Genomic DNA, 17,212 nt, shown 5'->3' with positions numbered 1-17,212 from the left:
CCCCACCCCTAGGGCTGCCGGGCGTGTATGATCGGCTTACAATTCATATCAGTGCCGCACCGGGATGTGGTGCAGGGGAGGGGGTGATGTGATGCAATACTTATCCCAGGGTGTTGAATTATAGGGGGGAAAGCTTTTTTGGCAGGACAAGGGGGAAGCAATTATTGGCACAGGTATAGGTATTTGCACCATTTCGATATTGCGACCTAAAATGTGATGTAGAAACATAGCAGGATAGGCTTAAATTAAAATGGTATAAGGGGAAACATTTTCGACATGTAAAAATATTTTGATGTATAGGCCTAATAGTAGCCATGAATGATCTTTACTTATTAGAACCAAAAGGAACTGTTGTTGGGTCACTATGTTTGAAAAAATCGTTTTGATTCACAAAAGTTGTAGCTTCGGAAATACTAAAAAAATGCCATTTTTCCGAATTTAATAAAAAAATCGTAATTAAATAAGTAAATGAGATATTTCAATTTTTCTTTTGAAAACATTAGTCAAGTTACATAAAGTAGTGCAAAAAATGGGTTCGAATGTGATTGCAATGGTGGTTTCTAGAAAAGGGGTAATTTTTTTTTGGCAAAAGCCCTTACATCCACAAAAGGCACGATATAAACGAAATAATAAAATAAATAGGAAGGCTTGGAAATTGTGCCAAACCTATATTCTTTTAGTTTCTATTCATCAACACTTTATTCAAAACCAAAATGAATCAAATCGAACAAGTAGTAATTGCACAATTAAAAAAGCAATTTTTCTCAAAAAGTCAAAAAATGGATGTATAAAGGGCTTTTGTAACAAAACTTTATTATATTAATATCATTTGTATTAGAAATATTGACTATTTGTTGTTGATATATTATGAGTACTGAATTTACTATTACTATCACCAAGTCAGTCAACAGTAGCCTAGTATAATCCCGGGGGGGGGGGCACATCAACAACATTTGGTGGGTATGTTCCCCAGGAATTTTGAGGTGGTGGGTCTTTGGGTGCTGACGGACCGGGCGGCGAACAAGTAAAATTGGGACTTTTGGAGCTGCGAACAGTCAAACTCAAGGGTTTTTCTTGGCCTTTTGCTAGAAAATCTTTTAAGAGTCTTTTAAGAGCTGAATTTATCAAAATCAAGGGTCTTTCGGAGTTCTATTTTGGTCAAATATAGGGGGTCTTTCGGAGCTGCGAAATCCAAAAAGGGGGTCTTTCCGGGGGAGCATACCCGTATGGTCATATGTGTTAAGTGCCATTCCCCCGGGAGTATAATACATTTGCCACTTCCGAATTTTTTTTTTTTTACTGATAAACATTCAACATTTGCATAGGAACTGCATAGTCATTGATAGTCAGAGGCAAGGTTCATTATTGATTGGAGATTCAGTAGGCCCTATAAAGAGACAAGTACGGTAATAGTTTTTTCAAATGTATGCGCTTAATTCCGTAATCAATAAGAGCTAATAAGTATAACGAACAAAATCATTTCGGAGAGGACGACTGATAGCATAGTAGTGTAAGCGCTAGACTGCGAATCCAGAGGTTGTGGGTTCGAACCCTGGTAGAATTTTAATTCAGATATTTTTATTTTTCTTTCGTGAAGAAGAAATAATAATAGAATCCGTCTTATAAAATTTAACATAGTAGAATCATGTAGGCCTAGGTCAGGGGGATGACACTCTTATTCACATGTTTATTTACAACGCAAACCTATATCGAATCCCGGTCGTTTGCGAATAATGAAATGTCCGCATCCCAGGATCAATTAAACCCTGGTATGAATTATTTATTAGCTTTCACCACGATCCGTTTTGCAATAACATAAAAGCATTTCAAATAACAGCCCGTGGAGTTCAATGAACTACGCCCTGAAACCGATGGAGTTGTGCCTTATAAAGAAGCTCTCCCATTGACCTCTATTCAGGTCAGTGAGCTCTCCATACACAAATGAACAAGTACAATAGGACAAGGCCAGCACCTATGACCTGCTTAGTGACATGTTATTTTGAAGTCTTCTAAAGCTTAAATATCTTGAAAATGAGTATTCGTTTGTGCATATGGACTGCGCATTTATGATGCAAAATATTAGTTCTTATATAAAATTACAAATATTGGAATTATGACACACGGTATAGGTGATATATAAAACGACTAATAAAATCATGTCATCATGGCGTCATGTCAAAGGTTCATTATATCCTGTATGTTTGTCTAAATTAATTAATATTTTGAGAACAATTTCTACACCCATTTAATATGTACTCAGGTGGAACCCGACTTTTTTTCATTTTCATTTCTTTTTATGTAACAAACTCAGGTTTTTCCATTGCGCGGGACCGCCGGGCAACACAAATTTAGGCTAACATTGAATAAACGCGGAATTCTAGTACATACAGCGTCCGACTCCACCTGAGGACCTAGCCTGAGTCCCATGGGCTCCATGAATGGCTCTCCATACACAAATGAACAAATACAATGAAGGGTCGCCATTGCTCTCCATACACAAATGAACAAATACAATGGAGAGTCCGACTGCCATGCAAATGAGCCAAGTGTCCTCTCAAGGTATGCTCTGTGGCCTAGGTGTTACCAGATCTTCTGTGGATTACCATATCAAAAGAATTTCGAAGTTTTGTCAAGCAAGTTTCTAAGTGTGCCCCTAATCGTGGTTTGTATAGCATGGAGGCTATAGCCAGGGCACCGACACTATCTCATTTGCATATCCAAATGACCCGTCTCCTCCGCAGCCAATTTGGTTCCGCTCCATCGAAATCAAGCTGGTCACGGAGGAGACTACCCTCCTTTGTGTTTGTTCATTTGTGTATGGAGAGCCCTTTTTGGAGTCCGGAAAGACTTAGGCTACGCTCTCAGCTAGAGTCCGACGCTGCATTGCACTAGAAATACCTTTTCTGTGAAATCGCTATAGAGCCAACCGGGAACACGTATTCGTTTTGAAAATATAGCATTAAAATTAGTATCACACTTGTGGCCCCCGTGCAGTGGAAAACCTTAATTCTTTCATTAAAAGGATATTAAAATTTAAAAAAACACGGATCTACCTGTGCACCAATCAAATTGTCACAGCAATTTGTCTCAAATATGAATGAATTTTAAGAAACATACGGGGTATGATGAACATTGACCTGACGCCATGATAGTAGGATCTATTAGTCGTTTTATATACAATGTATATACCGTATTGTCATAATACCAATATTTGTCATTATATGCAATGAGTAATATTTAGCAACGTAAATGTGCAGTTCATATGCACAAACGAATACTGATCTTTATGATATTCAGGTTTTTGTACATCACATATAACATGTCACATAGGAGGTCATACGTGTTGACCTTCATCTATTGTATTTGTTCATCTGTGTATGGAGAGGATTAGCGCCATTAAACGCCATTAAAACTCCATCAGTATTAGGGCGTAGTTCAGTGAACTCACCGGATTGCTATTCCAGGTACTTTGATAATACAGATAATATGTATTAATAGGTCGAGGCGATTGCATTGAAAAACCTAATAAATTATTCATAACAGTTACGTAATCAATCGATAGTGCGGACACTTTTCATTTGCAAACCACCAAAATTCGTGATCTTTTAGCGTTGGAAAAGAAACCACGTGAATAGAGTGCCCTCTCAAGAATATCAACTCTCTGCTATAGCTTTGTTTGCTAGTAACCAATGACAGAGCCGCTACGATATTAAATTGAAAACAGATCACCGCTAGAGGCGCTGCATTTAAGACGCAGCCTAAAAGGTCATTACGAGACAAAATAGATGTGATCTGTGGCTGTATTAGTGGTTGTGGTGATAGTCATGGTGGTGTTGGCAGTAGTTGTAGTGGTGGTGGTTAGATTTCAATAATTACCAGGCTCTTTCCTCTGGATCTCGTGTTGCACATCAGTTGGAGCATTGCATGTAGTTGTAGGGAGAAATGCGTGGAATGGAACTGAGCCACGGCTTCCAACCTGGTAGTGGAGACAACATTAAAAGAATCAGTGAACCTCAATGTACAGAGTTTATAATACATTTTAACGATTTTATGGAAAGTTGATTCGAAAAGTTGTGCAGTGAAACCTGTGATGCTGAAGTTGTCATAAAATTTCATCGATATAGTTCGTTTCAATTTGTTGAGCATTTTACATGGTTGGTAGCCAACGAAACTCATTAATTTATACATTGATTGACGCTGTTACTATTTAAATCGCCCCAAATATCATCAGTGGAATAAAAGCTTGAGTATTCCAAACTACCTTTGCACAAGTAGGTCTGAGTATGACATTTTATCTATTTTGATCTCATTATATTGATCATACATTATTATTACTTTTAATCAATTACATTTGCCCCCCTGCTTATATTGTTATATTCCCCATCACTGTGTATCACATTATTGACCCAGTGTTAGTAATAGCCGATGTCTCATTCCTGTTATTGTATTATTTATATTTGTCAATTAAATTAACAGGATTAACCTTCAAAGTTGATTACGTTGATATTTTGTTCAGATATACATTTTAGGCGGTCGTATTTTGGATAAACAAGGACATAAACTATAATGCTTAACAATAAGAATGTGGATACATAAGTTGAGAAAGAGGCATCAGAATCCAAAAAAAATTAAAATCACCGTTTAACCCATCTTATTCTGCATCTTGTACGCTAATTTTCCTTAACTTGGCTTGGCTGGCTGATTGCAAAGAAATGGGCGATTATACAACGTATTCGTTAATTCACTTCATTCCAAGTTTAAAGAAAAAATATTCAACACAATGCACATTATTTGTTGACATGTCAACGGGCTATACATTTTGTTAGGTCAGTGAAATCGTTTTCGTTCTTATTAAACAATCTGTTTCTTTTTCAGCCATTGATAAATATATGCTCATAACTCGGTAACCAGATGTCCGATTTTGATGGGGTTTGAATCAAAATGAATTACATTGATGTAATTATGTAATTGCTCAATTATACGCATGCAATTCAAATAAAATGTGCGCCTTTATTTGCATAATAAAATGAGCTATGCGCTGCGCTTTAAATATTGTGATTCTCATACCTATTTTCGATATTTTTTCAGGGACACCCTTTATGCTACTCTTAGTGACTTACGTCAGATATATTGAGGTCAGCGTTATCAGTGATTTCTATAACGTACAGATCATGAGGATTTCTTCGCCAAACATGGCCTTCTGAGTCTCGAACTCCACCAGTGACCAATAGGGTGAAAAGAAAGTGGTCAAGTCCGTATGTGACCTTTAAAGATTAATAATGATAATAATAAAGATATTTTACACAAAACTGCAATATATCTAATTAAGTAGAGAAATTAGCTACATATATTAGAACAGGGCTTCATCATTTTTTCAACAACATTTTAGAATCTTTGCATCGACATAAAACAATTAGATGTATACTGGACCACTCACACATGTTCCTGTTGCACTGGTACTGTTATAACTGACGGCGTAATTGAAGAAATACCGGTACTATAACTTAATTTGGAAATTATTTCAGCAAACACTATCACTGCATGTCAAAACCAAACAATGCATTACACGCCTTCCCCCATTTCCCCGTTCCAGTGGAATCACAAAGACATGTAAAATATATCTACATACAAAGTGCTTTTAAACCATTTTAGTAAATCATTTTAGCCCGATATAATTTTGTTTACTGTATCCTAGTAACTCAGATGTGTGTTTCATAACAAACCATAATTTATTCTATTCAACATGTTTAAGTAGAGTACATGAATAGAATACATTAAATCCTTTGTTATGCTCTCTATAGAAAATTTATTCAGCGGTGCATGCTAAATAACACTGAATAAATTAAATAAACTCTTACACAATGGATGCATGGTCAATTTAATACTATGTACCTTCTATAATGTGTTGTTAGGAAAAGAGATTTTAAAAGGCTATAGGTCATCATAGGTCAGGTTATAGGTCACTTGGTTCAGGTCTAATTTAGGCATCCATTTTGAATACATGTGATAGTCTGTGATATCATAATGAGGCATCAATTTTGATATTTTGTCTTTTACTGGATATATATATATTGAAAAGTGTGAGGTGGATATACTAAAATTCCTTGGGATGAAAATGGTGAGTAGAATTTAGATTGCCTAGTTGAGATGGATTGGACAAATAAGTATAAAATAGTTACCAAAATCACAAAACTGAAGCTTACGCAAAACTACCTAATATAGTGGCATAGGTGACAAGAAATACAATATTTTTTCAACATTGCTGTAGTGTGGTTGTGGTAACCTGTTACCTATGAATTAATTAAGTTTCAGTGAAATAATGTCGCAAGTTGAAAATACAAAATAGAGCTCATTATTGAAAATAGAAGCATTTTAACCAGTTCGTTTTTTGATAGGTGTGGAGCACCAAGTTCATGAAGTCATAAAAGAAACTAGACTTAGCTGTGGTCTAACCCACGAACACAGCCGTGTTGTGACCCCTAATGACATTTGACCCCGAATTATATGAAAACGCCCATAGCCATGGGCTAATGTCAATGCATGGGTGCACGTGACACCACTTTGCTATGTTACTTGTGGCAGAAGGGGGGCATTTTGAAGGTTTTCCTCTCAGACCGGAAGTAACCCCTTAATGACATTTGACCCCAAATAAAAAAATACCACATATGAATTGGGTAACAACAATTCATGTGTGAACATACCGTTACTGTCCTATGTTTTTCTTTGCAAATAAATATTTTTGAAGGTTTTTCGTTTTATACCGGAAGTGACCCCTTAATGACCTTTGACACCAAATCTGTGAGGACCTCATAGACACTGGGTAATAACAATGCATGTGTGCAAGTGCTTCTTCTCCCACAAATTACGTAGGACAGTGACACCACTTGCACACATGAATAGTTATTACCAAGTGTCTATGGGGTCCTCACAGATTTGGGGTCAAAGGTCATTAAGGGGTCACTTCCGGTATAAAACGAAATACCTTCAAAATTTTTTTATTAGCTAAGAAAAACAAAGGACAGTAACAGTATGTTCATATATGAATTGTGGTTACCCAGTGTATATGTGGTATTTTTTATTTTGGGTCAAAGGTCATCAAGGGGTCACTTCCGGCCTGAGACGAAAAACCTTCAAAATGCCCTTCTGCCACAAGTAACATGGCATAGTGATGCCACATGCAAATGTACATTGACACTAGCCAATGTCTATGGGACTTTCATATATTTTGGGGTCAAAGGTCAATAAGGGTCACAACACGGCTGTGTTCGTGGTCTTAGACCACAGCTAAGTCTAGTTTCGTTTTTTACCGGAAGTGGCCCCTTAATGACCTTTGACCCTAAATACAAAATACCACATATACACAGGATAACTACAATTTATGTGTGAACATACCGTTACTGTCCTATGTTTTTCTTAGCAAATAAAAAAAATTGAAGGTTTTTCGTTTTATACCGGAAGTGACCTCTTAATGACCTTTGACCCCAAATCTGTGAGGACCCCATAGACACTGGATAATAACAATGCATGTGTGCAAGTGGTGTCACTGTCCTACGTAATCTGTGAGAGAAGAAGCATTTTGAGTTGAAATCACGTTTTTGACCCCTATGACCCCTGCGTGACCTGTGACCCCACAAGTTTCATATGATATGTAGGGGCATGGTCAATGATGGTTGTGACCAAGTTAGGTTAAAATCGGTGTACGCATGTAAGTGCTAGAGCAAATGTAGTGGTCGGCAGAAAGAAGAAGAAGAAGAACTAGACTTAGCTGTGGTCTAAGACCACGAACACAGCCGTGTTGTGGTGACCCCTTAATGACATTTGACCCCAGAATATATGAAAACGCCCATAGACATTAGCTAATGTCAATGCATGGGTGCACGTGGCACCACTTTGCTATGTTATTTGTGGCAGAATGGGCATTTTGAAGGTTTTTCGTCTCAGACCGGAAGTGACCCCTTAATGACCTTTGACCCAAATAAAAAATATACCACATATGAATTGGGTAACCACAATTCATGTGTGATCATACCGTTACTGTCCTATGTTTTTCTTAGCAAATACAAATTTTTGAAGGTTTTTCGCTTTATACCGGAAGTGACCCCTTAATGACCTTTGACCCCAAATCTGTGAGGACCCTATAGACACTGGGTAATAACAATGCATGTGTGCAAGTGGTGTCACTGTCCTACGTAATTTGTGGGAGAAGAAGCATTTTAAAGATATTTCGTTTTATACCGGAAGTGGCCCTTACTTCACGGCTGTGTAACTAGACTTAGCTGTGGTCTAAGACCACGAACACAGCCGTGTTTTGACGCCTTAGTGACCTTTGACCTCAAAATATATAAAACGCCCATACACATTGGCTAATGTCAATGTATGGGTCCAAGTGGCACCACTTTGCTATGTTATTTGTGGCAGAAAGGGGCATTTTGAAGGTTTTTCGGCTCAGACCGGAAGTGACCCCTTAATGACCTTTGACCAAAAATGAAAAAATACCACATGTACAATAGGTAAACACAATTCACGTGTGAATATACCATCACCCTCCAATGTTTTTCTTAGCAAATAAAAAATTTTGAAGGTTTTTCGTTTTATACCGGAAGTGACCCCTTAATGACCTTTGATTCCAAATTTGTGAGGACCCCATAAACACTGGGTAATAACAATACATGTGTGCAAGTGGCGTCACTGTCATACGTAATTTGTGGGAGAAGAAGCATTTTAAAGGAATTTCGTTTTATACCGGAAGTAGCCCCTTAATTACCTTTGACCCTAAATAAAAAAATACCACATATGCACAGAGTAACTACAATTTATTTGTGAACATACCGTTACTGTCCTATGTTTTTCTTAGCAAATAAAAAAAAATTGAAGGTTTTTCGTTTTATACCGGAAGTGACCCCTTAATGACCTTTGACCCCAAATCTGTGAGGACCCCATAGACACTGGATAATAACAATGCATGTGTGCCAGTGGTGTCACTCTCCTACGTAATCTGTGAGAGAAGAAGCATTTTGAGTTGAAATCACGTTTTTGACCCTATGACCCCTGCTTGACCTTTGACCCCACGAGTTTCATATGACATGTAGGGGCATGGTCAATGATGGTTGTGACCAAGTTAGGTCAAAATCGGTACAAGCATGTAAGTGCTAGAGCAAATGTAGTGGTCGGCAGAAAGAAAGAAGAAAGAAAGAAAGAAAGAAAGAAGAAAGAACCTGAAAGAAAAAAGACACAGCCGTGACGTAACTAGACTAAGCTGTGGTCTAACCCACGAACACAGCCGTGTTGTTACCCCTAATGACCTTTGACCCCAAAATATATGAAAACGGCCATAGACGTTGGCTAATGTCAATGCATGGGTGCATGTGGCACCACTTTGCTATGTTATTTGTGGCAGAAGGGGCATTTTGAAGGTTTTTCGTCTCAGACCGGAAGTGACCCCTTAATGACCTTTGACCCTAAATTAAAAATACCACATATGAATTGGGTACCCACAATTCATGTGTGAACATACCGTTACTGTCCTATGTTTTTCTTAGCAAATAAAAAATTTTGACGGTTTTTCGTTTTATACCGGAAGTGACCCCTTAATGACATTTGACCCCAAATAAAAAAATACCACATATGAATTGGATACCCACAATTCATGTGTGAACATACCTTTACTATCCTATGTTTTTCTTAGCAAATAAAAAAAATTGAAGGTTTTTCGTTTTATACCGGAAGTGACCCTTAATGACCTTTGACCCCAAATCTGTGAGGACCCCATAGACACTGGGTAATAACAATGCATGTGTGCAAGTGGTGTCACTGTCCTACGTAATTTGTGGGAGAAGAAGCATTTTAAAGGTATTTCGTTTTATACCGGAAGTGGCCCTTAATGACCTTTGACCCTAAATAAAAAATACCACATATACACAGGGTAACTACAATTTATGTGTGAACATACCGTTACTGTCCTATGTTTTTCTTAGCAAATAAAATTTTTTGAAGATTTTTCGTTTTATACCAGAAGTGACCCTTTAATGACCTTTGACCCCAAATCTGTGAGGACCCCATAGACACGGGATAATAACAATTCATGTGTGCAAGTGGTGTCACCGTCCTATGTAATCTGTGAGAGAAGAAGCATTTTGAGTTGAAATCACGTTTTTGACCCCTATGACCCCTGCGTGACCTTTGACCCCACGAGTTTCATATGACATGTAGGGGCATGGTCAATGATGGTTATGACCAAGTTAGGTTAAAATCGGTGTAAGCATGTAAGTGCTAGAGCAAATGAAGTGGTCGGCAGAAAGAAGAAAGAAAGAAGAAAGAAGAAAGAACCTGTAAGAAAAAAGACACAGCCGTGACTAACGTCACGGCTGTGTAATCAGGACCCACTTATTCCAATTTTACATATCAACATTATTTCCCTAATGTGTTATCACATATCCAAAATTTTAACGAAATCCGTTGCGTTGATAGTAAGCTTTCCAAAATGAGGTGAATTTAAAACATCAGTGATGTACCACCTTTTGGCTTCTACCTTTAAAAGCATGTAAGCTACATTGATACAGATGTCACCAATAAAACGAGAAGATTTGCCCCTTCATTTTGCATACCACTTTGTCCATTTTTTTAAAATAATTTCTTCACAAAATGCAAACAAATGTAAAAAAAATGCAATGGGTGTAGTACCCCCTTAAAGTGCTTTGATTATCAGAATAAAGCCAGTATGTGCATAGAGAATTGTAATCAGGCTTAGCTTAAATATGGAGGAGGGTCTGTTTTGGGCTCATATGGGGTAAAATTCTAAAGTTTGTCCAATTTGAATGAAAATTAGTATTATGTGATCCTAAGAAGATTCAAAATATGACAGATATTATTTCAAGGTCACCAGAGGTCAAAAGGGGTAAAATTGTTTCTCCAATTTTAATGAAAAATAGTATTATGTAATGTTGCTATGATTCAAAATAAGATGAAGGTCATTCTAAGGTCATCGGAGGTCAACCAAAGGTCAAACTAGTTTATTAGATAGTTTATTACTAAACTTAGTACCAACATTTTCACGATGTTGACAATTTTGTCTATAGTAAATTCAAGGTCAACAGAGGTCATTTCAAGGTCTAGACTTCGTGGCCTTATAAGGCTGCAACATATCTAGTTCTGTCATTAGTCCTGGACTCTTGTATTTTGGGCAATTTCTGTTTCTTCTGTTTCTTCTTTTTCTGTCAACATTTGCATAATTTGCTCTTCTCCTACAGATTACATGGTACAATAATGAGATTTAAACATTGACCTTGGCTATAGGCTGGGTATACGGGGTAGATTTGAAGTTCAAGAACATGCAGGGGTCAAACATGGTTGATTATTTAAAATCACTTTATAATTCACTATTTGCTGCATATTAAGTGCTGTGATCATCAGAATAATGCTTAAAGGGCTATACCATTATGTGCAAATAGGATTGTAATCATACTTAGCTTAAACATGGAGGAGGGGTCTGTTTTAGGTTCAAAAGCTGTGCGATGGAGGTCATTTCAAGGTCACCAGAGGTCAACCAAGGGTCAAATTATTAATTTTATTTAGACAGATTGTTATTATACCCGCATGCAATAGCATGCAGGGTATCTTCCCATCCTGTGGTTTCTTCTTCATCTCCTATCAAACACATTCTGTCAAGGCTAGAGCTAAAACTACAAGGGCCCCAGGGCCCATATGTGGTACATTTATGGGCCCTACACCGTAGAAGTGCCTTTTGCCCATCTTGGCCCCAGAGGTCAAAGGTCACGGGCCCCAGGGGCCCAAATGTTAAAACACAAACCATGCCGTTTCTCATCAAATGAATCAGCCTCAGGGCCATGTGTTGGTACACTGATAGCCCCAGGGGTACTCTATATTTACAAGTATACATGAGCCCCATATGTTATATATTATGGGCCCCAGGGCCCCAAATGTTAAAAATAAGGGGCAACAGATTGACAAGGCTAGCTCTAAAAGTACAAGATCACTAGGGCTCATATGTGGCATATGTATGGGCCCTAAGTTATAGATGTGCATTTTGCCCATTTTGGCCCCAGATGTACAAGGCTGGGGGCCCCAGGGGCACAAATGTTACAACAAAGGGCCGGCCGTTTCTCAGCAAATAAAGTAGCTACAGGGTTCAGATTTGGTACACAGATAGGTCTTTTAGTATTATATTGTCATATGTATATATAGCCCCCATATGTCACATAATATGGGCCCCAGGGCCCCAAACGCTAAAACATATGGCCGGCCGTTACTCAGTAAATAAAGCAGCTACAATGCACAGCTTGAGTCTACTGATAGCACTTGAGAATCATACTTCAACATGTGTACATGAGCCCCATAAGTCATATATATTGGGCCCCAGGGCCCCAAATGTTAAAACAAAGGGCCGGTCGTTTCTTATCATATAAAGCAGCTTTATGGCTCAGAATTTGTACACAGATTGCACCTGAGAATAACATTGTTATATGTACATATGAGCCCCATATATCACATAATATTGGCCCCAGGGCCCCAAGTGCTAAAACAAAGGGCCGGCCGTTACTCAGTAAATAAAGTAGCTACTGTGGCCAGCTTGAGTCTACTGATAGCCCTAGAGAATTATACTTCAACATAATTATGTAGATGGGCCTCATAAGTCATATATTATGGGCCCCAGGGCCCCAAATGTTAAAACAAAGGGCGGGCCGTTTCTCATCAAAGAAAACAGCTTCCGGGCTCAGAATAGCACCTGAGAATTATATTGTTACTAACACCCACACACCCATCCACCCCACACACGTAGGACTAAACAGACAGATCGTTTTATATCATAATTGGAAATACCAGCGTGAAGCGTTAAGGCTGTTCAAGTTAAATTACATACCCATTGGCTGTTCCACTTAATTTACATACTCCCTCTGAAATGTCCCCCCAAAAAGGCTGTTCCGTTTAATTTACATACTCCCTCTGAAATGGCTGTTCCATTTAATTTACATACTCCCTCTGGAATAGTTTCCCCTAATCATATTGCATAGCCTCTGTGAGTAAGAGAGACTGACAACAGCATCCTATGAAGAGTAAGAGAGACGACTCCCCTGGGAGGGGACTTTTTACAATTTCTTTATTTTAAGTGCTACAACAGTGCAACCTACATTCAATTAAAGCTTGTGACTTGGACTTTCACTTTTTACACATTTTCTGCCCAATTGGGCGACTTTTTACAATTTCTTTATTTTAAGTCCTCAGCAATTAAGGACTGTAAGTTTGGGTATACCGATAACATGCGGGTATAGCCGTATTTGTGTACAAATATATAGCCTTCTAGTTAAACTTGGTGCCGACAATCTTCACGATGTTGACAAGTTTGTCCATGGTAATTTCAAGGTCATTAGAGGCCATTTCAAGGTCACGACTGGACTTCGTGGCCTTTTAAGGTCGCAATATATCTAGTTCTTTCTTCATTTCTCTCTTTCTTTCTTTCTTCTGTCAGCATTTGACATAATTGGCTATTGATTATTGAAAATTACTTTAAAATCCACTGCATATTTAAGTGCTGTGATCATCAGATTAATGCTAAAAGGGCATTACCAATATATGAATATATGAATACAAAAGCCACCTAAGTCCATACTTTGGCCAAATTGAGTTAAGCATGGGAAATTGTTGCTATACATAGGCCTGTTATATGCATGAAAGAACAACTCAAATTCATCCTCTGTGTCTATTGGGCATGTGAAAAATAGCATGTATGAAAGAATCACCCAATTCCATGATTTGAGTCTTGTAACACATTGATTGAAATCCAGTATGTATAAAAGTCCACTTGTAACACATTCATTGCTGGAGAATGACTTTTGAACAAAAAATGGGATTAATAAAGGAAAGTGTGTGTTTTATATTACATGGGAGAATGCATATCATCATTATACATACCTGTGTGCTTTTTTTTGTATTATCTTACTAGTGGTAATCTCATTCTAACATTGTTGTCTTTGTATATGATTCAAAAGTCCAAAATTTAAAATGAACCCCACGAAGTCCCTGAAATGCTAATCGTCATACCTAATACAGGTTAATCCACTCATTTGCACGTAAAACTTACCATATTGACCAGGTAAATCTAACTGAAGGAATTAAAATGATACACAGGTTTTTCTTTCAAAATAACTTCGCATGGACTTAGGTGGCTTTTGTATTCATGTATTCATATGCATATATGATTGTAATCATACTTGGCTTAAACATGGAGGAGCGGTCTGTTTTGGGATCAAAAGTGGTAACATTCTCAAGTTTGTCCAATTCGAAAGAAAATTAGTATATGTGATCCTGATATGATTCAAAATATAATGGAGGTCATTTCAAGATCACCAGAGATCAGCCATAGGTCTAACGTGCTAAAATTCCAACGTTTGTCAAATTTGAATAAAAATTAGTATATATGTGATGTTGATATGATTCAAAACATGATGCTTTACTGCTTTACTCCTATGTATACATTCTGCTTTATGTACATAGGATTGTAATCAGACTAGGCTTAAATGTTGAGGAGGTGTCTGTTTTGGGGTCAAAAGGGGTAAAATTCTAAAGTTTGTCCAATTTGAATAAAAATTAGTATGGGTGATCCTGATATAATTCAAAATATGATGGAGATCATTGCAAGGTCACCAGAGGTCAACCAGGGGTCAAAATGGGGTAAAATTTTAAAGTGTGTCCAATTTGAATGAGAATTAGTGTGATGTTGATATGATTCAAAACATGATGAAGGTAATTTTAAGGAGGTCAACCAAATGTCGAAGTAGTTTATTAGATAGATTGTTATTAAGTTTAGTGCCACATTTTTCATGATATTGAAAATTTTGTGGATAGTAATTTCAAGGTCATCAGAGGTCAGTTCAAGGTCACGGCTAGACTTCGTGGTCTTACAAGACCGCAGCATATCTATATAGTTAAAGTTGCATTCTTGCGGCATTTCATTTCCAACGATTATTTAATTTGTTTTTAAATACCTCGTTAAATGAATTACCTTATAAGAGCCTGTTAAGTACCCCCTTTTCTGACAAATTTCCGTATTGAAGATGATTGATGGTACAATATACCAGTGTAGATGTTGGGGCGCATAATAGCCTAAGTAACGGAAATCACCCACCATGTCCCTCATCTGCTTAATTCCATTACTTGAACACTCACCATGGGAGCAACATCAATATGAAATAGTCTAGGCGGTGTACCGTATGGCTTTTGATGTTGAAGCAGGATCTTTACGATGTTATTTTCGTTTACTTGGCTTTCGTGAAGGGGAATGGTGACACATACTGGCTCCGCAACCTGTCCTTTAAGCTGTTCTCGCAAGGCTGCAGAATGACGTTTCACTCTGAGTGATTTGCCTACTCCGGATCGGTGTGAAAGAACAACTTCTATAGCCCCTCTGAGTTAAAAGAAAAGATGACTTTATTATATATCATAATATTATTATATAAATGAGTAATCTCTTTATACTGCCATGCACCCAGGCAGTACGACGGTACGTTAGCTCGCTTCCACTAATTCCAGTGGGAAATAAGCCGGCAATTATGGATTTTTGGAAAACATTAGAAAAATTAATATTCGAGTCATTTCTCGCTTAATTACCATAGCCCATTTTATAATATGAAACATGAGTATAAAGCAAATCATAATGTGTAAAAGTTGAATTACTGGGAGAAAAGATGACCTGAAAGCTAACATTTTAACATTGTTAATATACGACTAGAAATATAAACCAACCAAATTTCATGACATTTTCAGGCAAGCTAACTCAAGTTATTATTTAACATTTTCTGGCTTGATGTAAATGAACATCATGATCGTGACATGCAATTTGTCTGATTTGTCCGGCTACTTTGGCTACTTTGTTTTGGCATCACTGGATAAAGTAGACCATAGCTACAATACATTCACTAGTATCAAAATTAATATAACGGTACATGACGAAATGGGGGGGGGTAACAACCCCTGCCTCTCCGTAGTACGTGTTACGAAATTTGACTAACTTGGTCTAGGGTTAAGCCTTATTTATTGCTTTACACAATTGTTTGTTATCTTATCCGTAATCATGGTACATAATTTAAGCAGGAAACGACCGCGACACTATACTCCATTTATACAGGAGCGCGGAGTCAAATACCAGCGCACATTGTGAAATGCGCAAAGATAAACGGACACGCGGAAAAAAGCATGAGAGAAATAAAATAAATAGAAATGAAACATTTCAAATTTAGTATTAAGTCCTTGTGACGTTCCCAGTTTAAAGATGAGGCAGGTTCTGCCAGCGAGACGATACTGGTTGAAGCGAGGTATTGCATTACATACGGTAGTTTGAGAAGCCTCGAGATACAATGATACCACCATCATTGATGTTAATAATTTTACAAACAAGTACACAAATAACTTTACCCGTGAGGATTGATGCGTCGAGCCACTGTAGATCCCTCTGCTGCTGCTTCCTTTTGAAATTGGATGTACATAAAGTTACTGATGAGTTTTTGATCACTTTTTGGTATATCTACACGATATGTGTTCAGAGCCGTTACAATTTGGGAACTTTCATCCTTTCTACTGCTGCATAAGATAAGGAGCCTATACCCTGAAATTATTTGTAAATAACGGTAAATAAAATATTTATTATATTATTAGGAAAATTACCAGAAAGGTATCTTGAAACAAAAACATTGTATGAATCGTCCGTTGCACAGTCACAAAATCTAACAATTCTTCAGCATTTCTAATTAGTTGATCTTATATTGTCTTGAATTTTGGTTACAATTTGATCAAAATTGTGACAAAGATACTTATCGTACAGGTGCGAGTGATTAGCCTTTTAGTGCAGGGCGGTATAGTCAAAATTGTATTCATCTATTGCTATGGTAGTTAATCCGATTAACTACGTCACTTCTACGGCGTATACCTATACATTGTATAATACACTTGTAGGCCTATGCTGTTATTGGCGTACCCAACATGCCCTTTTGATTTTTGTTTTCTTTCTCTGTTTCTTCTTAAAGATAAGTTGCATAGGCATAGGAACCGGGAGGGCTTAATTTTGGTGCGGGGCTGGAATACCTTACAGCACCCCCATAATCCTAAGTTGAAAAATCGTGATAAAATAAAGGGAAAAATGGGTGTTAGTGACCAATAATAGTTTATAAAATTTTCTGACTCCCAGGGGGGAAACCCCCTCAGG

General features: G+C 37.6%; 1 protein-coding gene across 1 annotated transcript in view; it reads right to left on the bottom strand.

Annotated features, from left to right (window-relative positions):
* Positions 1 to 3,865: 3,865 nt before the first annotated feature.
* LOC140144471 (E3 ubiquitin-protein ligase rnf213-alpha-like) overlaps positions 3,866 to 17,212 on the bottom strand; it is a 70,593-nt gene continuing 57,246 nt past the window's right edge. The window contains exons 16-19 of the mRNA XM_072166282.1: positions 16,426 to 16,615; positions 15,181 to 15,418; positions 5,121 to 5,264; positions 3,866 to 3,976 (exon numbers count right to left, since the gene is read on the bottom strand). Coding sequence (XP_072022383.1) covers positions 3,866 to 3,976; positions 5,121 to 5,264; positions 15,181 to 15,418; positions 16,426 to 16,615 — 683 coding nt within the window. The remainder of the gene's footprint in view (positions 3,977 to 5,120; positions 5,265 to 15,180; positions 15,419 to 16,425; positions 16,616 to 17,212) is intronic.

This window comes from Amphiura filiformis, unplaced genomic scaffold, assembly GCF_039555335.1.
Source record: "Amphiura filiformis unplaced genomic scaffold, Afil_fr2py scaffold_57, whole genome shotgun sequence".
NCBI classification, from domain to species: domain Eukaryota; kingdom Metazoa; phylum Echinodermata; class Ophiuroidea; order Amphilepidida; family Amphiuridae; genus Amphiura; species Amphiura filiformis.
Note: the sequence above shows the minus strand (reverse complement) of the source record. Positions and strands in the feature narration are given on the sequence as shown.